At 41.3% G+C, this 21,497-nt stretch overlaps 4 protein-coding genes across 7 annotated transcripts in view; 2 read left to right on the top strand and 2 right to left on the bottom strand.

Annotated features, from left to right (window-relative positions):
- Positions 1 to 17,187, bottom strand: part of LOC110835215 (Src homology 2 domain-containing protein sprint) — a 335,746-nt gene extending 318,559 nt beyond the window's left edge. The window contains exon 1 of one of the 3 annotated variants that reach the window (XM_087353538.1): positions 17,035 to 17,187. In XM_087353538.1, coding sequence (XP_087209664.1) covers positions 17,035 to 17,134 — 100 coding nt within the window. In that variant the 5' untranslated portion in view covers positions 17,135 to 17,187. The remainder of the gene's footprint in view (positions 1 to 17,034) is intronic. The other 2 variants (XM_087353531.1, XM_087353534.1) reach the window with 2 other exon arrangements.
- mldr (mitochondrial ribonuclease P catalytic subunit) overlaps positions 1 to 21,497 on the bottom strand; it is a 152,684-nt gene that overhangs the window by 9,382 nt on the left and 121,805 nt on the right. The window lies entirely within an intron of this gene.
- LOC147872951 (general odorant-binding protein 19a-like) lies at positions 3,819 to 10,695 on the top strand. The gene is made up of 7 exons (XM_087353578.1): positions 3,819 to 3,934; positions 5,437 to 5,515; positions 7,298 to 7,350; positions 8,215 to 8,250; positions 8,791 to 8,905; positions 9,932 to 9,996; positions 10,577 to 10,695. The coding sequence occupies exons 1-7, from the start codon at positions 3,866 to 3,868 to the stop codon at positions 10,592 to 10,594; spliced, it is 435 nt and encodes a 144-aa protein (XP_087209704.1). The 5' UTR covers positions 3,819 to 3,865; the 3' UTR covers positions 10,595 to 10,695.
- On the top strand, positions 12,946 to 18,166 carry LOC110837164 (general odorant-binding protein 19d). 2 transcript variants are annotated; one of them, XM_022079021.2, is made up of 7 exons: positions 12,956 to 13,083; positions 13,548 to 13,623; positions 15,254 to 15,306; positions 15,476 to 15,511; positions 15,980 to 16,097; positions 16,393 to 16,475; positions 17,422 to 18,166. In XM_022079021.2, the coding sequence occupies exons 1-7, from the start codon at positions 12,961 to 12,963 to the stop codon at positions 17,470 to 17,472; spliced, it is 540 nt and encodes a 179-aa protein (XP_021934713.1). In that variant the 5' UTR covers positions 12,956 to 12,960; the 3' UTR covers positions 17,473 to 18,166. The 2 variants fall into 2 exon arrangements, with proteins under 2 accessions (XP_087209672.1, XP_021934713.1); XM_087353546.1 differs by lacking the exon at positions 15,476 to 15,511 and having other exon boundaries at positions 12,946 to 13,083.

Genomic DNA, 21,497 nt, shown 5'->3' with positions numbered 1-21,497 from the left:
CCTCGACTGACTCAGGATAACTTCGGAGGACATGGATTCCTATTCGAAAGTTTTTCTCTCTGAGACCCTCTACACGCTCCTTCAGTCTGGCCCTTACCTTTTGAATCATCCTGTATATATATATATATATATATATATATATATATATATATATATATATATATATATAGGCCGGACGGCGTCAGAAACTCGGTGCCATGGTTTCTGTTTAGAAAATTCTCTCTGGCATTGAGGGCGGTGTTGACAGCTTGGCAGATCAAGGACTGCATTCAAAAGTATTACTTGACAGTCATTTGTCACTGTCCGTGGTACTTCCGCGGTGTTCTCTACGGTAAAGAGAACGGAGTTTTCACAGAAATGTAATCGAGCCAACTGATCTCGTTGCAGAACCCCGCAACCATCTCTTTCACTTTCTTCCCACAATACACTTTCCCTAAAGTTTCTCTATCAAATTATGCATTCATTCGTCTTTGCTGCCGTACCACGTGTTATGCAAACACGTTTTTCTTAGTTTAATTAAACCGCCTATGTCACTTTCATAAAACAAACATAATTTAATGTCGTTCAAATAATAAAACAATTTATAACTGAGAAGAAGCTATTTCAAATTGAAACACGGCAATCGTGTAAAACCTTTGGGGATCTCCCCCCCGAAAATCTACAAACAGTGTGTCTGTATACGGGAACACGGGTAAGTAAACTAACCTAACCTAACCTATCCTAACCTAACCTAACCTAACCTAATATCCAATGCATTTGGTTCGAATCTTAATTTTTAAATTCGGTCGTAGGTAGCAATTTCTTTGCATCTGTGCCTGCAGATCCGTTGGGGGGTGGGGGGGGTGGGGGGGGGGGAGAAGAAAGGTGGCAAAAAGGCATCTTCAGGGGCTCGAGGTTCATAATCTGCCAGAGGCGCGTATCAAGCCCGTCACCAAAAGGAATATCCCGGTGTCTCAGCCCGTCATTAAGAAAAATGCCCTAACCTTTCAAAGTTCCTGTCGGGGTCAAGGTTCAGAAGCCCTAACCTGGAACTCAAATCCGATGTGTTTTTAAATAGACCGTCTTCTGGGACATTTCACCGTGTGGTATGTGGAAATGACAGACGTTTCATAGGTGCTTACTGCCTCCATCATCAGGGCCCCTCAAAGGTAGCTAAACGTCTATCAAACTACAAGGCGTTACAACCCAGAATATACTTCGTCTTACCTTCCATGTTTGTGGGAAATAATGCAGCGTCCATGACACAACATGAGGAGAAAAGTTTCATTTCTGTTTTCACATGCAACCACTGAAATAACCACACAATCTGTAACGAAGCTTAAAATAATTGCATTTAACCATCAAACAATTCAATAACGCACGATATCGTTTCAATTACTGATACATTTTATTAAAATGACTGAGTAAACTCATGTGTTATGGAACCAGGCCAACTAATTTGTTCGCTAAAGCCGTCCATTGTAGAATATTCTGTCTGACATAAAACCAGCTCACGTCTTCAAACTCATTTTTCTTAGACTCATTTTATTTATATGGGTGTCGTCGTTACATATAATTATGAATATCTAATCCCATTAAATTTAATCACATTAACAATGCTGCATGAACGCTAATTACGTAATTATCTTCATTCTACTGTTTAACCCGAGCATCCTCCTTGAAATTTTATTACCAAACGCGAACCATAAATGCCAAGTGTGGAACAACAGATACTGACTCAACTGGAAAACTACGTACCTACTGGCAACTTGAAGGAGAGTCTCCAAAATTGTTACTGTTTACGGCTTCATAAAGTTTAATTAGGACATTAAGCTTTAAACGCAGAAAGGCGAGCCAGAGATAATTTTTCTTTGTAAGAGCAACTGAGTCTGCTAACTACAAGACTAAAAGGTACACTGCAATAATCAACAGACACTGAATTATTCCTGTGTTATTAAATTCAAATTATAGAAAAAGAATGAGCGTTTTTAATAAAAATGTATCGATATTTAAGTTCCAAGACAAATAACTGACCATTCATTCTTCGAGGTTTACGTGTTCTTTAATTTCATCCCCAGTACTGTGAACTTATATACAGACGAGATGATAAAGTTGCGTCATTTTGTGATAAATATATATTTGTTTAAATTTGTCAGTCTAATCACAAAAGTTCCTATTAAATATTAAAATATTACCATAATTAACATTTAAACATTTAAAAATATATTAAATGATATTCTCTATCGAAATGTTCGATTTACATTAGATCAACACTTTTTACACGACATGTTTCAGTTCTATAAGAACCATCTTCAGGTGTATAAAATTATATAAACTTAAATATAATTTCTTAAATGCAACTTTTAGTCAGATGTTTTTCAGATTTCAAATGATGTTTTCTTCTAGATTTATTGAAAACATCATTTGAAATCTGATAAACATCTGACTAAAAGTTGCATTTAATAAAATAAATTATATTTAAGTTTATATAATTTTATACACCTGAAGATGGTTCTTATAGAACTGAAACATGTCGTGTAAAAAGTGTTGATCTAATGTAAATCGAACATTTCGATAGAGAATATCATTTAATATATTTTAAATATTTAAATGTTAATTATAATAATATTTTAATATTTAATAGGAACTTTTGTGATTAGACTGACAAATTTAAACAAATTTATATACAGACATTCAATTAATACTTACAAACAAAGGAACAATCAAACAAACGAAGGGCGACAGGCAAAAGCAAAGCTTGTACCACATACGACAGCGACGTGTTAAATAATATCATACAAAGCTTAATTTTCAGCAAGCCAGATGAAGGCTCAGACAGGTCGCATTTCTTCATGAAAACACTTTTTCAACGTCCTCCGACCCACGTTACAACAAACCGGAAATAATGTGACACCGAACGGCGTTCACTGTCGATACAGGACAAGAGTGGCACTTGTCCAGATCCACGAAGAACTCGTACAAACAGGATTTTAAACCAAAAAATTAAAACTTCTTTCATTCGTAGGGTTCCGAAGGATCAGGAATTACAACTCTTAATGCCACTCTTGAAGGAAGGTTTACAAAAGTAGCAGTAACTGGTTTGTTATCGACAGCATATTTTCAAAAAATATTTCGCTTTTTGCAAATGCTGTATTTTTGTTTGAAATATATATACAAACACACTCACACATAAATTAATGTGCCTACCATCACAAAAATACACACGCTGACAAATTCTTTAAAATTATGTGGTTTTTGGGGGAAAGCAACGTGGAATAGACACATCCATCACAGGGGATTAAACAATTCCTTCTTCAGAAGCAGATAGTCAATTTCTGTGCTCCATTGCAATCCCCGTTCTTTACGGTCCACATCTTTACACCATAACAGTTTAAGATAAACGCATTGCAATTTCATTTTACAATCTACGTCTAGGTCTCGCAAGTTGTCTCTTTCCTTCAGTTATTGTAACTAATAATCTGTGTCAATTTTTCAGCTCTCAGATCTTAGCCTCTTAGATCTGACCACTCTTGTAAAACTCGTCAGTGCTGGGTGACTTGAATCCACTCTTGCTCTATAGGAAGGTAATAAATTATATGTAGGTAAAAATAGCCTTGAAGACTATTCTCCTATAGAAACATTCAGCATCAAATGTAAAAAGAAGTGATTACATATCCAAATCACTAAGCACAACAAATACCCAAATACATTTTAAATGAATACACACTGACATAACAACTTTTTAATGGTTTGTAATGAGCGGTGTTTGAATTCGTTGCAGCCAATTACTGGCATTTTTTTTAACACTTCACGTATTTCCGACAGCGGAAATGTTCTGCTTCATATATCGAGTACCTGCCCGGTCACTCTCGACGTCAGACGCAAGATGGAACGCGCCACGGTTTCTGCCCTGTGTCTCCTTCTCCTGGTGGCCTTCGAGCCAGAAACAGACGCGGTGAGTTGTAACAAATTTAATAATAATTTAAATAAAAGCCACTCATTTTCAAGTCACACAAGCTGAGTCAGAGCGCTACACTTTCAAAATTTGTACCGAACGGTGGTCTAGCAGTTAGAACGCTGGCCTTGTAATCCTGGGGTCTCGGGTTCGATTCCCGGCGGTGCCCGAATTTATAACTTGTGTTGGGCAAGGCCGTGGTCTAGGCAACACGGAGTTTTCCTCCGTGGCATCCCAACAATTACTCCATTCACACACAGAAGAAGGCAATGGCAAACCACTTCTGGATCATCTGCCAAGAACGTATATGAACAGGTCCCAGTCCGAGAAAAGGATGGAAGGATCCTGTTCATATGGACCTGTCGTCAGACAGAACACTAAATAATAATAAGATGAGGTGGTCTAGCGGTTAGAACGCTGGCTTTGTAATCCTGGGGTCTCGGGTTCGATTCCCGGCGGTGCCCGAATTTATAACTTGTGTTGGGCAAGGCCGTGGTCTAGGCAACACGGAGTTTTCCTCCGTGGCATCCCAACAATTACTCCATTCACACACAGAAGAAGGCAATGGCAAACCACTTCTGGATCATCTGCCAAGAACGTATATGAACAGGTCCCAGTCCGAGAAAAGGATGGAAGGATCCTGTTCATATGGACCTGTCGTCAGACAGAACACTAAATAAATAAAATACCGAGACGGTTCCAAATTTTAAATGACGCTTTCTTCAGGTCTACTGTAAGAGTACTCTCGCAGTCTGGTGTAAAGGTTTTGAATCTGTAGCAAGTTCTAGCAGTGAAGTGATTTCTCATGTTCCGTTTTCGTTAATTTATTTCGGCTCAGCAAAACTGTATACTATTTTATTTTGAAGGAATTCTGGACAGATTTTTCTTACATTCATAAACAACACAACCTGCTTCATGGTAATAACAATTGTACAGAGAAACTGTAATAAGAAAGCATGTGTTGCTGTTGGTCTTGTGGGCTAAGACGCCGTGTGGACTCGTCGGTAGATTTCAACGTTTCGGAGAGATATACCGCTTCCATCTTCAGCTCCCGCCTCCCTTCTTCTTCTCTTCACTGGTTGACAGTGGATGGGAGTCCGGAGGGCTCTCCTTCGGCCATTCTTAGACATTTCAATCCACTCACACGCACTCTGCAGATAAGAGCCCGTGCCTTTGAAGTCCTTTGGCACCCTACATAGAAAACAAAGGAACCATAGCCCTTTGTTCTTTCTTGGTGCAAACCGACAGTCAAAAGCACCGAGTCTGCGGTCATTTTGAGCCGAGCAGCGTTTCGAAACGTCGGCTCATGAAGTGCAGTGCTGCCAACTGTTCGCAGTCTAAGTTGCTGCTGCGGCAGGCTAGCAAACGTTTCGGGTTCTGTTCGAATAACCTTCAGGGCAGTCCGCTGCTAGTCCGGAACGTTGGTATCTGCGTATGGGGCCACAGGACGTCAGCCCAGAATATAGTAATTGTAAGTACTTATAAAATATATTTTGTTTCAGGGGGCGAGCAAAGCCCAAATGAAGCAGGCGCTTAAAATGGTACGAAGTATATGTCAGCCGAAAAGCGGGGCTAGTACAGGTAAAACGAAAAGATTTCATTTTTAATATCATCCTACGGAAGATCTACTTTCTGCAAATCGCCCAACGGCACACATCCCGTCATAATTCCCCTGCATAATTCTTTAAAAAACAATAACAAAATTCTTAATTAAAACCGGGAGGTTAAAAATGTGTCAGGAGACGTTTAAACTTCACAACTTACAATAATTATTAATATAAATTTCATTATTTATATACTTCCATGATGATGCAAAGGGGAGTCGGACGCCATTGTCCTTATGACAAAGAGTAGAAGCTTAAACAGTTATAATAAGTCGGAATTTGCGACTTAAAACAACACTGAAGCGATGTATAGACTTAAAAGTATTGCTGTGATAACAAAGGCGATGTAAAATTAATCAGACAGCTATCAGACAGTATTCTCTCGCAGAAACCTGGAGATTACTGAGCGGAATCTGAGGTTCCGCGGTACACAGTTTGAAAAACAATGCTTTAGAGCAGCCGGCGTTAATAAAAATTGTACGTAAATGACGTTCCCTCCAATAAAGACGCGAGTAGAGCCTCTCGACCAAACGGGACGACGTCTCTGAATGTTCGCCAGAATTAACATATTAAAATAGTTTAGACACTGACTAAGACGATAATCGGAAATCAGACGACGATACTCTGAACAAGTTGCAATACACCACGTGCCAGATGCAGTGGGCCCTAACACGTTCTTGCGTTACCTTTTAATAATTTTGCCTCTGTAGCCACGGTGGTCTAGCGGTTAGAACGCTGGCCTTGTAATCCTGGGGTCTCGGGTTCGATTACCGGCGGTGCCCGAATTTATAACTTGTGTTGGGCAAGGCCGTGGTCTAGGCAACACGGAGTTTTCCTCCGTGGCATCCCAACAATTACTCCAATCACACACAGAAGAAGGCAATGGCAAACCACTTCTGGATCATCTGCCAAGAACGTATATGAACAGGTCCCAGTCCGAGAAAAGGATGGAAGGATCCTGTTCATATGGACCTGTCGTCACACAGAACACTAAATAATAATAAGATGAGGCGGTCTAGCGGTTAGAACGCTGGCCGTGTAATCCTGGGGTCTCGGGTTCGATTCCCGGCGGTGCCCGAATTTATAACTTGTGTTGGGCAAGGCCGTGGTCTAGGCAACACGGAGTTTTCCTCCGTGGCATCCCAACAATTACTCCATTCACACACAGAAGAAGGCAATGGCAAACCACTTCTGGATCATCTGCCGAGAACGTATATGAACAGGTCCCAGTCCGAGAAAAGGATGGAAGGATCCTGTTCATATGGACCTGTCGTCACACAGAACACTAAATAATAATAAGATGAGGTGGTCTAGCGGTTAGAACGCTGGCCTTGTAATCCTGGGGGGTCTCGGGTTCGATTCTCGGCGGTGCCCGAATTTATAACTTGTGTTGGGCAAGGCCGTGGTCTAGGCAACACGGAGTTTTCCTCCGTGGCATCCCAACAATTACTCCATTCACACACAGAAGAAGGCAATGGCAAACCACTTCTGGATCATCTGCCAAGAACGTATATGAACAGGTCCCAGTCCGAGAAAAGGATGGAAGGATCCTGTTCATATGGACCTGTCGTTAGACAGAACACTAAATAAAATAATAAATAGCAGTGAAGTTCCCCACTTATTTGTAACGCCTAAGAGACAACAGCGCACTTGAACGACGTAGATTCATGTTCCACGAAGGCGCGAAATTCCTTGGACAGCTAAGCAACTATCATAACATCCACGACGATCGAATACAACGCGCGCTTGTCTGTTGCAGTGGACATCGACGGAATCATGAAGGGCAAATTCCCGGACGACGACAGACTTAAGGTGAGTTTAAAGCAAGCTTAAACTCTCCGGCTGTTTGTAATTACGAGGCAAACAAACGCGTGGTTTATACAGCGCTGTGTACCAAAGTTTCTAAAAACACTTACGAAACAGGAAGCTGTGTTTAAAACTTTAAAAAAAAAAGCTGACACGCGACACGCCATGTAGGCTCTTGGGTTAAAGCGGCCAGAGCGTGAACATACACTTAGTACCGAGGTAAAGAGTGACCGAAGGTGTTTAGATCTGGAGTTCCTCGATTAAACACCAAAACAAGGAGTCCAATATCTTTCATTACATCAAATTTTCTACTCGCAAACTTGTATATACTTTACTACTCTCAATTATGAACTGCATCAGTTTTACGCCGTCATTCTCGCTGCGAGAAATTCTGAGGTGGGTACGACATAAGCGCAAATTAACAGAGTCCTAAAACACTGTACTGTGAAATTATATTTTCGTGAAGGCAATATTTGTGCAAATTAAAACAAGATGGAAAAGTAACTGAAGTTACGAATATTAAATTATACATGCAAATATAATATAGCTGTATTTTCATATACTGCGTGAATATTTCTGTGTGTTGAACGTTGCAAAAGTCGAGATAACGCCTGGAAGGTTTCAGAAATGTGACTCGGTGCTTAGATAAACGCATTTTAGACAACATGACAGGACTTGGCTTCTGATCCATCGCAGAACGCGACGTTCGGCTATTGACAGTTTGTGGCTTTGTCCGGGTTTAGGTATATTTAAGAAATTTGAACGTGTATTTGTCCGATTTATATGAACTCCACAAGAGAATGTGTTTCTGTGACCTTAAACTTTCACACGTGTTCCGAAAACATTTATCGTATTTTTAAAATGTTTCAGGATTACTGTCTCTGCATCTTGGGGCTTATGAAACTTGTAAGTATGAATGTTAATTAACACTGAAACATGTCTGGACCTGCTCAATATCATAAGCGCATATTTAAAAATATTTATCTTGGTGCCATAAGACTTAATTTCTGTAGTTACATTTTCCTTCTAAACGTAATAAATATTACAGTACTATTAAAATTATAATTCACATTCAAATCTAAACTAAACTGAACCTAAGTGCGGTTTGTACCCTTTTGTAAATTCATGGTACATACTTATATTTTGTAGGCCTACATAATGTTTTACTGAAATATGTTGCTAGTACCTGAAATTCAACATTATCACTTTATACAACTCTAAAATTTAATATTATGCTGTGTGAATGTGTCTCGCAATTACATTCTACACAGGCAGTCAATCTCCTGTTTGATTTAAGTAACGTAACATTTCTTGAAGGACGCATATTATGAAACGTCAATAACATTAACAATAATGACAGCAGAAATGCAGACTCACATAGAAATCTTAATTAACTAATTTGGACTTTACTCGTGAGGTATTTTTAAGACACCTGCTTAATTACAGATGAAAGACAACAAGTTTGATCCGGACACTGGCCTGGCCAACCTAGACAAACTGCCTGACAACATGAGGGAACCGTTGCGAGAAGCAGTCACCAAGTGTCGCAACGCCGATCAAGGTATAATTCCACCTCCGGGCAATATCACAACCGGAGAAGTGAACCCACGAAATCTCAGTTCTCGTGTGCACCTACTGACAATCTCAAATTACAGTATCTCTACGCCTAAGCACCATATCATAATGGCGGGTGGGGTACGTCCACGTATTCTTAGCCTGGACACCGGATGGAGACGACGAGAATTCAATCGTCTGTCATTCCTCAGGTCGATAAGAAATGATCATCCGAACACTCTTCTGCTCTCTTGTGTATCTTCTGAACTTACACGGCGCCAGATTAGAACTGGCACGTTCGTGAGTGCCGACAAGGGGCGGGGAATGATCGCCGTACGTTCAGAAGGACTCACCGTCGTGAGAACCTGAACTTCTACAATAACATTTAAGTTTAGGAAACTCATCATTAGGGCTGTTTATGGCAGTATTATGAAATTATGAGATTTTAATGACGATTTTAACGGGTATAAAAACGCATAGAGCAACAACTCTGATAGCTAATTCCTATTGGAAGCTTTTTTTTTAAAAAAAAACTTTGGGTCACTTCCCCTACAAAAGTCGAAAACTGACAATGGCTTGTATATTAAAAGAGCTAAGTTTTTATTTCATCTATCGAGGCAGACAGACAGAGAGACCGACACAGATGGGCAGTTCAATCAGTGGGCCTAAGTTTTTTAGCGCTCATGTTAGGGCCTGAGGAAAAAATGAGACAGGTTTTCCTCAGAGTCCTTCGGTTTTCCACCGTCACTACCGTTACACCACTGTTCCATTACGTATTACCTGAGGGATGGACAAACTACCCGTTAGCGGCCCAGTTCCACATCGACACGGCCTCGTTCCATTGGAATAATAAAAGAGGGTTCAGACGTACGGGTTTCGTAGCTCCGGGAAGGGTCCTTATCTCTGCATCATTACCTTCGATCAGGCTGAGATATATCCTGCCTATTGGGAGTAAGGATAAAGCACTTCATAACCCTCTGTGGTGTGGTGCTTGGGCACAGGAAAAACTCCGAAACGTCTGTTGCATTTGCAGGTTACTCCGTAGCTCGGGAAGCCGCCTACGCCGTTGTGAAATGCATGTACTCCGCGGCACCAGATGTAAGTACCACAGCGTTCCACTCTGTTAACGCCACAGCGAACAGTGTTCTGCTGTCTGCAAAGTTCGCAGTTACTGATCCAAAACTGGCGATGTAGGCTCGGCCCCAAAACGTTTGTACCCATCTCACGCATTTACATCACGATGGACTGTGCCGTTTCGCAGGCCTGTTCTGTAAACTTCTTCAGGTAAACGATGAAATGAGACAGGAAACAACTGTTCAATTATGCAAAGTGAGACCTAAGATGGCTGTCTTCTGGGTTGGAGCGACGTGTAGTCTGGTAGAAGTGAACCAAAGTTTCAGAGGTCCTTGCTGCCTCCATCATCAGGGCGAAGGACCTCTGAAACGTTGGTTCACTTCTACCAGACTACACGGCGCAACGAATCAGAAGACAGCCATCTTAGGTCTCACCGCAGTGAAAACCTCAAATCCTACAAAGGGAGTCCTTATTACAGGGCAAATAATGGAGAATTTAATCCTTTTGTGGAATGTAACAAGAAAAATGGTTATTAAAAAAATGATGTTCGTCACAGTAACCAGAAGGAAAGAGGTGTGACCATTTATGTGTTCTTTATTTTCAGAATTTTCTATTTCCGTGATGGTGCATAGAAGTTGGACAGAGAAGTTCACAATGACAGGCTTGTAATATGATGCGAGAAGATTATGTCGATGTCACGAATAAATCTCTTTGTTTGTGTAAGCTGAACGTTTTAATGTGAAATTCCTGTCATAATAACAACGAGATGGCGCTCTCCACTCAGAATAACAAAAATTTTCTGAGCAACGAGTGCGTTTCTGTATCGTTCATCCAACCAACTCACTCTACGGGTTCACTGTCTTGAGACGCTGATCGTTACTCACCTGGTATAGAAAGTGCAAGCGTTCATGTACTTAATCAGAAAGTCTGTCATTATGTTCAAGAAATCCGGGCATTGGGTCCTGTCTTGAGCCACCTGAATTCAATCCTAATCGCTTCCGATCAAAATTATGCATCCACTTTTAATTATGATCAAACTTCATTCATCTACTTCCGTCAGACGTGTTACCAGAAGGACTTTGATGTACATGTAAATTTATCACTTCCTGTTTCATTACGAGTCACATGCCAAATTTTGTATAAAAACAGCAAAGCTGTCCTTCTACGCGCCATGTATGCACTTGCGGGGAGAGGAGAAATCGCTCCTATACATTCTTAAGCTCGGCACTAGATGGGGTGAGTGGTCAGCTTAACCACCGATACGAGGACCGCAGGTAGTCATTGGACAGGAGGCTGAGTGGCCCCCAGAGTCGATCTAGATGCAGAGGCTAGAGGAAAAATCCTCTGCCGAGGATCAAATCCCCGGTCGTCCAGTTCGTAGTCAGTCGGTATACTGGTTAAGCTAACCCGGACCGTTGCCAAATGCAGTTAATGTTAAGTTTATGTCACGTGGAATACGTGGTAATTGAAAACCCAGTCTTTTCGTTTTCTCAAAAATTGAGATCTTCCATTTGACTTACACGTAAAATTTAGGTTTCAGTGGATAAATATGAACTACAATGACATGGCTCGGCGTACAAAACTTATTCCCAGTCTCACGTCAGAGAAAACTCCGACTAATGAACAGTTAATCGCTTACGAGACACTTTTCTAGTCGCGGGTGGTAAACGAGATCACTACTAAGTCTCCACCGTTGGGGATAAACACAGAAAAACGCGTGGAATACCTAGAGGAAACGGGATTTGAACCAGCGGTCTTGGGCTAAGTCTCAGTGTAATGAACCATGCTTTGTGCTTGCAGAAACAAGCAATGCGTTCAAAGTGCTCGTTTTCCTCAGGCAGCCCGCACGTTGTAAAAGCCGTCGCCACGGAAACCCGAGTGCCCGTATCGTGTTTAATCGTTCACGTGAAGTGAAAAGTCACATCCGCTTGCCGGAAATCCAAACACGTCCACCCCCTCACCCCGTCGCCTCAAAATTTTAACGAATAACAATCCGCATGCAGCACAGTCCTCCCTGAAAAGCTGACAGTCGCTCAGATCGCCAACAGATGCTTCTGATGTTGAGTACCACCGGATCCTGTCCTGTACCACTTGAATTTCTACCGGTTTCTCAGGCATAATTTAGTATGATCAATTTTAATATTATCTTCCCACTTATTCATTTTTCCATGACATATAAATGCCACATCCTACATAAAACCATAAGAAACGTTTGTGACACATGACAAATTTAAGTTCAGCTGTCGCATAACCTCAGCTGACCATCTCTCGCTACGACAAACATAATCCGAGTTACACAACGTTCTGTATGTCAGTGGTAAACATCTCCAATTGTCTGTTCTACAAATAATTGTAAATTAGAATAATAGTCTTCGTTAAAAATATTTCTACCTGCATAGTTCCAACATTATATCATTTTATATTCATACCTCATTATTTATTATTCATTTAGTGTTCTGTCTGACGACAGGTCCATATGAACAGGATCCTTCCATCCTTTTCTCGGACTGGGACCTGTTCATATACGTTCTTGGCAGATGATCCAGAAGTGGTTTGCCATTGCCTTCTTCTGTGTGTGAATGGAGTAATTGTTGGGATTCCACGGAGGAAAACTCCGTGTTGCCTAGACCACGGCCTTGCCCAACACAAGTTATGAATTCGGGCACCGCCGGGAATCGAACCCGAGACCCCAGGATTACAAGGCCAGCATTCTAACCGCTAGACCACCGTGGCTATCATAGACCTCATAAAGGATATAATATTGCATATGAACGTCTCATATTTATAAATACGAAAGGAGAGCGAACATTTCATTTTGACAAATGTTAATACACCTAATGACGGACAGACGGGAGGTTTGGAACGTAAACGTTTCGAGTACAAACTAAAAATCGCAGTTTCTGCTGTTTAAAAACAGACTTTTATCACCGATTTGCCCTGCTCGCATAAGCTCTCTTACATACGGAAATGAGAAACAAAAGAACGGACATGAAACAGTTGAACGTGGAGCGGCGTCCGTGGCAGATGTGGTCCAGCTTCAGAACCATTAACAACAGAATGATTCGCTGCGTCTTCAGTTTTATCTTCGCAATTGTGGCACTCACTGTTTCCGTAAGTTGTCTTACTGAGTTGCTTAACTAAACTGTCTTAGCCCCTCAATTAATTTGATGGATTTTGTAGAAACGGCTGATTCATTACGCAGTGGACACATATTTATCTAACCTACGTTTTTATCGAGACTCTGTCTCATTATACTGGCATCCATCTTTACTTTACTCGAATATTAACAGTAACCGTTCGGATCGAACCCGGGACTATGTGAATACTAGACATTAACGATGTTACCACACCGAGGATCGCATGAAATATTTTTATTTAAATTTCCATATGTTTAACACCCCGTCCATCTCTTCATAGTTTATTTAATAAACTCAACAGCAGTGGGCGAAAGGTAAATTTATGAAGCTTCTGAATACATAATTATTTTATTATACATCATTTCCTTCCCTAATAAAATTATAAAGATTTGTTCGACTGCAATAGCCTACGAGTTAATTGTTAATTACACTTTACAGGGAGATCCACCGCCGATCAAGACCGATATCATAAAAAATATAATAATTTGCAAGAACGAACACAATGCAACCAGAGGTAAGAATCATTTCTTGGCTGTCATCTTGGTTGTAACGCAGCAATGACCTCAGAAACGTCGGTATATTTCTACGAGAACACACAGCGCAACAGCGCAGAAGACGGCCATCTTCGTACTCACCTAACCTCAAATCTTACATTTTAAAAATCATTTTACGAAGCGTGTGGAAGTAACACATCGCATTTTTGTTACTGACAAGGGAATTGTTAGGTTGGTCATGCCGAAACCTCACCTGAAATTTTGCTCATCTACAGAGCCCATCTAGTAATGATTGTACACAAAATTTCAGCTGCTGATGCGCTGTACAATGGTGCGAAAAAATTGCTCAAAGTTGGTATGTATATTTAAAATTCGCTCCGCCGCGCATGCGCGTGACAGCAGAGCGCCATTCACCGGTACATGGCAGCGGAGGGCGTGGGCCAGGCGCTGAGAGGGCAGGGAAAGACTTGAGAAATGTCTCCCTCTCACACATACACGCGCGCGCAGTTTATTGAATAAGTAAGTACACAAGAACCATCTATATGTATATAATACGTAGGTGTTTTATATGCTGCTTTGTGGAAACAATGCACCAAAACAAAAGACTGTTCACTCATCCATAGCTACTATGTAAAGTAAATTAAAGCTGTCCCACTACACGCCACGTACGTCGCTTGGGGGGAGAGCAGGAAAGACTCCTACTCATTCTTGACCCCGGCACTAGATGGGGGTGAGTGGTCAGCATCACGCCCCGGCCGGCTTTACCCCCGGGAAAGGACCCCGGTGCCCATCGTATAGGAGGCTGGGTGGGCCCCAGACGCAGAGGCTAGAGGAAAAGTCCTCTGCCCCCGTCGGGGATCGAACCCCGGTCGTCCAGCCCGTAGCTAGTCACTATACTGACTGAGATATCCCGGCTCATATAGCTACTATGTACAAGGGAGAATTGATGGAATTAACTTTATAAAATTTCACTGAGTCTGGGGTGTAATGTGCAATGTGTTTCAAAAAATTATTGTTGTTGCTAATTTTGACGGGTATTTCTCCAGTATACTTTATATTAGGAATCAAGCAGGTGGTAGCTTGAAGGTGATGACTGGTCGTCATCGCTATCAGGTTGTTCAGTACCTTCGTATTCATTGTATAAAATTTCCAGCGTTGTCAGTGGTTTCGATGAAATGATCTGGACAGAAATCTTGATTGTCCAAAATTTGCACAAGAAGGTCACACATCTGCTGGTCTTCAATCGTAATATTGCGTCCTTCATTGCAAGTCGCGAAACGTTGACAGCCTTCCACATGTCACTAAATGTCACTAAAACACCTCCTCTACTGCGCGCAAACAACAATAGTTAAGCTTCTAGCTCCGCGGAGACTAATCTCACCAGCGCCTGGCCCACGCCCTCCGCTGCCATGTACCGGTGAATGGCGCGCTGCTGTCACGCGCATGCGCGGCGGAGCAAATTTTAAATATACATACCAACTTTGAGCAATTTTTTCTCACCCTTGCACAGCGCATCAGCAGCTAAAATTTTGTGTACAATCATTACTAGATGGGCTCTGGGAAGATTTTGGTTTGGGGCAAGACATAAAAACAGTTGCTCTGTGAGTAAAACAGCGGTCTGACTGATACTTTTTCTATTTCACTTCGCAGGGGACTACGACGCCATCAGGAAGTCAAACGTGCCGGAGACGCTCGAGGGGAAGGTAAATCTGACCATACACGTGCACTCACTAATGTATACCCAGCTAAGGACTTCACATCTCTCTCTCTCTCTCTCTATGACTTCGAAACTTAATTGATATCACTATAATAAGTGTAGAGCGAAAGCTAAGAGATTTTAAAGTAACTCTGTCCATCCTGTTTGTGTTTCAGTGTTTCATGGCGTGTATATTCGAAAAATCTCATATTGTAAGTATGAATGCATCTAATTCTGAGCTGAACGCGATTTTCCAAAGGAAAAGTATATTTTGGAAAGAACACGTGTGTTCGGGATTGAATTGCCAATTGTGGGTTCTGTCTGTTAATCGACACGAAAATGGCGGTGTTAACAAAAATGGGGTTTGATTTATCGGCGTTCCATTTTACTTCGCGGGTGGTTACAGGCCTTTCCGTGGGACTTGGGGTTAACACCGCGCAATTATAAGGAGAAAAGGCCATAACAGTTTTATATGAACACGCGATACACGAGGCTGGAAACAAGCCCTCGCCATAAGATTGTGGCGAGGAGTGCTAACAAGGGATAATAAAAATGAATACATTTTGGGTTATCCATTTTATCGGGAAAGAGGAAAATATGTGACAATTTAATAAATTTAAGAAGTGACATGCCTAAAATCTGAACTGACATGAACACAGATGATAAATTCCATTTTTCAGACGCGAGGTGGAAAATACTCGACGGACTCGTTCGTGAAAGGCGTGGTAGAGCTATACAAAGATGAGTCTCAGAAGCGACGGAAGGCAATCGAGATGGTCAACGACTGTGGCACGCGCTGTAAGTAGGATTACGAAGTCACTCCGCAAATTCATTAAACAATATTCAACTCACAAAGACGGATCATAAGACAATGACTAAGAATCCTCAATGGACTCTCCAAAGGTAAACAGTCCTCAACTCTGACTGGAGGATGAATTAAATCTCGGCGCTACTTCAAAATCGTTCACTACAGCCAACACCAAAATCCTAAAATCAACACCCACCTCCTCCTCGGTCTTCCAAACAGCTCCTTCATATTTTAAAGGCTTCACTCATTACGCACTTAAGTACATATGTACTCTGTCCGTTCTAGTGGCAGACGAGTGGACCAGCGGCGCAGACAAGTGCGCGTACTCTGCCAAGGTCATGGAGTGCCTAGCTTCGTACGCTCCTCGGGTAAGTTCGCCTACGTCTTCGTTCAAAATCGCCACGATATGCAGTTCTGTACTTACGAGTTTAGAACACCCCTTCACGGCAGTCACAAAAGACACAGATGATAATTATTGGCTTGTTTCTTACCTAACTACGACGTAATTGCAGAAGTTATTTAACTAACAATGTCATAAGGTGACTTAAATAGGTTACGGGGAAGTGATTGTGTCCTAACATTACCACAGTTCGATGATGACACTGAGGAAACTCACGACTATACTAAGTCTGTACTTCGTCCGAGATTCGAATTAATATCAATACAGACAGTAAGGAAATCTTTAGACCAAATCTAGGAATCGGTAATCGGAGACTTTAAGAGCTGCATACGGTTTTTAAAGTTAAATATAATTCTTCATTAATAGTATCGAAAATTGCTGTTTATATTTGAAAATTTCATCCAAGCATTTGCTTGAAAAATATAAACAAGAAATATTTTTAAATATATCTTGAGGTAATGATAGAAAAGTGAGGTTAAGTCTTATAAATATCTTATTAAAGTATAAAATAGCAGCAACACACTTACCAGAAATGACGTGGCCGGTGTAAACTCTCTCTTTGGCGATAACTGGAATAATGTAGCTTAAATGCTTCTCTCGAGTAAGTTGCTGTTTTTCTAAGAACATTACAAGAAATCACTCCTCTTCCTTAAAACGTTGCTGTCCATGTCACAAACGTTGTTCACAATGATGTAACACTTGTAACAAATGAGTAGCGAAATTTTGAACCCTACATTCTAAACAAACTGCAAAACACGAATCTAATGACAGGAGAATAATCAATCTGTATCAATTTCGTTCACTTTACAGCGTTAACTAACATCCTGCGTTGCCTGACAGGGAATCATGGGAAATTAGTTCGCTGACGGCCAAAAGAGGCCACTAATTGCCGGTCACGTGTTTCTTTCTTACAGGTGCCAGTGATAAAGGATTTCTTGGAGTACCAGCAGATAGCAGCAGCGTAAATGCAAGAGGTTTCCACGTGCATGATCAGAAGACTTGTTTTTCATGGTGACACCTGAACAAACTCACGCGTTTTCTATAAAATATTTTTATTTGTTGGCAAGTGAAACATGATTAAGATCCGAATTTTTAAATTCATATTTGACTATTTGAACTTTCTGCCCTTACATCACACGCCACGTATTAATGCGAAATTCTGAGCGCGTAATAATAATAATTCATTTTTTTATAATCGATATCTTACAGATTTTACAAAACCGAGTTTTATTTTCATTCAGTACCCGTGGCGTGTCTGTTCTGTCACAAAAGTATTTCGGGTTTGACCATCGTGGGATGGGAAAATTCTTCCGTTTCAGTAAACACTGCAGAAACCATCTTCAGTGTAGATTAAACATGACATTTGCCCTGAAGTGGAAACTGAATCGTTTTCAGAAACGTTTGTAGGATGTGTACATCATACGACAATGCCTGAAACCCGAAAACAGATCTTTTTAAGACATCTTCATCGTTTTTTATCCCAGGCGAATGAGAAATTCGGAGAGCAAACATTCGTACCAAGTTAACATAAATCCATTGTGGTCTCGTTTGCGCCGAGACAAGACGGAAAATCACTAGTGACCTCAAGGTCATTTAATATTTCAGGTGTGTAACACAAGCAAACAATTCAAAATAAATTCTGCACTTTGTGTGAAATAATCAGTGGCTTAATTTACTGTTAAAATTAATTTCACTTAATCTATTTATTTAATTAATTATTCTTGTCCGTCTATTCACAATTTAAAATTTAAAATTAAGATAATTAAAATATCATGTGATGTTCCTTATCGATACATTCGATTTACATTTTTAGAATAGACGGACAAGAATAATTAATTAAATAAATAAATATATATCTTCAAAATATGACGCAACTATACCAATTCACTTAATCTGTGAACTTTTGTGGTACACCGTTAAATGCTATTCTTTACAGCGAGAAATATTTAACCCACATCTCAACCCTCGAATGTCACAGAATCAGGCATTATACAAAGAATCCGGTTTGTCCACAGACCGGAGAGTTAGAGACTTATTTTCCCACTCCTTGCCATGTACTCTATGAAAGATATGTTACTTACGAAGAAAAAAATCAATTCGTGAAGTGCGTAGTGCATGAAATGTTGACAGGAACACTGATCTAAAGTATTTAAACACTCTGCTTAGTGAAGGTTGTTTCTTACATCGAAATTCTATTCTTCTGCTCGTCTTTGAGAATAAATGAACCCAAGAACTGTGTTTGGAATGGGTATTCAATGTCTAAGTTGACCGCTTTGACGAACTTCCATTTCCTGAATTCTTCATACTTATTTACTCAATGGAGACAGTCTTTCCTGAGAAATTCCCAACATTTTATGGAACTCGAAGGTTCATTGCCGTGTTCACAAGAGCCCGCCACTGGTCCGTACCCTAAGCCAGATGAATCCAGTCCACACCAACTAATCCTATATCTCTAACATCCATTTTAATATTATCCTTCCACCTACGTCCAGGTCTTCCTAGTGGTCTCTTTTCTTCTGGTTTGCCCAGCAGAACCATAAATGCATTCCTCTTCTCTCCCATGCGGTCTACATGCCCTGCCCATCTCATCCTCCTTGACTAGATCAGTCTAATTATATTTGGCGAGAAGCACGAAAATTCCTCATTACGCAATTTTTTCCATTATCTGTCTTCGTCAGTTTTAGGTCCAAATATTCTCCTCAGAAGCCTGTTCCCAAATACCCTCAGTCTACGTCCTCCCGAAGTGTCAGAGGCCAAGTTTCACACCCATACAAAACTACAGGCAAAATTATACTCTTGTATATCTTAATCTTTATGTTTTTAGACGGCGGAAGTAGAGACAGAAGGTTCTAAACTGAGTAGTAGCAAACAGTACCCGAATTTAATTTTCTCTCAATTTCCTTATGAATCAAATTTTGATTTATTACTGTCCAGTTTCTCAGTAACTGATGGAATCTGAAATGGGTTTACTAATAAAAACAGAATAATGTAAATTTCAGACTTACCTACGCTTTTATAAGTTGAAGCAACGCACATTCATCGAATAATAAGCCACTGTTGCACTGAAATGAACATTTTCGGCGCGAACAAACAAATTTCGGTGTAACTTTGAAATTCCGACTTCATCTGTTGTCCCACTCGACTGCCCAGTGAGGGGCAAAGAACTTTGACTTTACAAGAGCACGTGACCCAAAAGACTCGTCCGACCTGTACGTCGATGACAAGACTACAAGTACGACACCCTGTGGACCAGGGGACAATCACCAGTTCAGTACCTGGGCACGCGGTCAGTCGGGGCACTGCCTCGCCTTTGTTTCGTAGCGACAGACATTCAGATGTTCAAGCATTCGAGAATACGCCGGCGCCTCAAACCAGTTTCTCAAACTCCCAGAATAACCTGTCATCTGAGCAGTAACAAACACGTCCCGAAATTACGTTGAAAGATTAACAGTGAAACCGAAACATTGTGAGCTCACAAATGTTTCATTTTCGAAATAATAGCCAAAAATAAGTTTAAATAAATGACTTTAAGTCAAAGTGAATCCAGCTTCCAGTAAATATTTTCAATTAACGTTTCCAACTCGGAGTACTTTTTTTTGTTTGGATTCGAATTTGTTTACAGTTCTGTTTTACGTCACATCAACTTCGCAGACGAGGAATTACTTGTCTAAACGTGACACAAACTGCGATCAAAATTGTCCACCACGCGTCGAGAACGTACTCACGCGTGTGGTCATCGTTCTGCAACAGGACACATTTTCCCAACGTTCGTCCTCAGAAACGTGTTAGACATCCTTCAGCATAATTAGCAAATCGTCATTTCCAATTAAACCCCAGGTGCTAATTAAGGGACAAGGAAGGAAACGCACGAGACACAATTGTCATCAACACAATACAATTAACTGATTTTTTTACCGAGAGGGCTTTACAAGGTGATAGAAAAAAGGTTAGTCAATGTCAGTGCATGAGAGTAGCGGGAACAAACAGTATCTCGTATATACGTCGCATCCTTAGAGCGGAACGAGATGGCAGTGATAGAACGTCCGTGCTCAACACACCGAACTTCCCCGTGAATAAACGCGCAGACTTTACAGTGTTTAGTTACTTACTCCCTGTATCAGAGCCCTTCATAAGAAACAAAATGTTCATTACCAGCTTAACAAAATACAAGCCTGAAACTGTCTCCTACCATGGGCTTACGAGACACCGGACAAACCCCAACTTTTGAATATATCCCAAGCCATAGTACGGGAATGCACATGAGAGAAATGTAGAGGTGTTCGTCAAACCCCTACAAAAGTACGAGACGAGGACAGTATTTCCGTAAGGGGTTCGCTCTTGCGCGATTACGCTAACAGAAACTCGTTCTTGATCTCCGGGCCGGACTGCCCAGTCGACTCAACGAGAGGATGAACGAACAGTGGAGCGATGCGCTGGAATCCTTGGACAGTGAGGACCAGTAGCTGTGGAAGACAACCGAGAGGGTGATGAGACTTCCACTCCATCGCCTCCCTCGGACTCCGAGAAATCTGAAACCTGGCCAACAGCCGTGAGGTCCAATTTCAGCCTGTGGACGGACCCATCGGACCAGGCAGTTATTGACGTGGCAAGTGAACCGAAATTAACCAGTCCCTCGGAGGTCCTTCAGGCCATCAAGGGACTCAAGGTTGACAAGGCTCCGGGCGCGAACAGAGTCCTGGGACATCTTCCAACGGCGCGCCGAAAACCTTTCTCTCGAAAGTGTTCAACGCGGCAGTACTTCCCCTCGGAATGGAAACACGCTCACGTGGTGTCCATACTGAAACCTGGGAAGGACCCCACGCTACATTCTTCCTACAGACCCATCAGTCTTCTTGACACTGTCGGCAAGCTCTGTGAGAAGACCAAGAGGAACTTTGACGAGAAGCGACTAACAGAGCTACTCGACGTGACGTAATAAAATACAAGGCTTTTTCGCGTGGAGTAATGAGCGATGATTCTTATCTGCAGG

This window comes from Zootermopsis nevadensis, unplaced genomic scaffold (assembly GCF_977971745.1).
Source record: "Zootermopsis nevadensis isolate Lab colony 2312 unplaced genomic scaffold, Znev_1.0 Znev_ptg000022l, whole genome shotgun sequence".
Lineage (NCBI taxonomy): Eukaryota > Metazoa > Arthropoda > Insecta > Blattodea > Termopsidae > Zootermopsis > Zootermopsis nevadensis.
The sequence above is the reverse complement of the archived record's forward strand: the minus strand, read 5'-3'. Positions and strand labels throughout refer to the sequence as shown.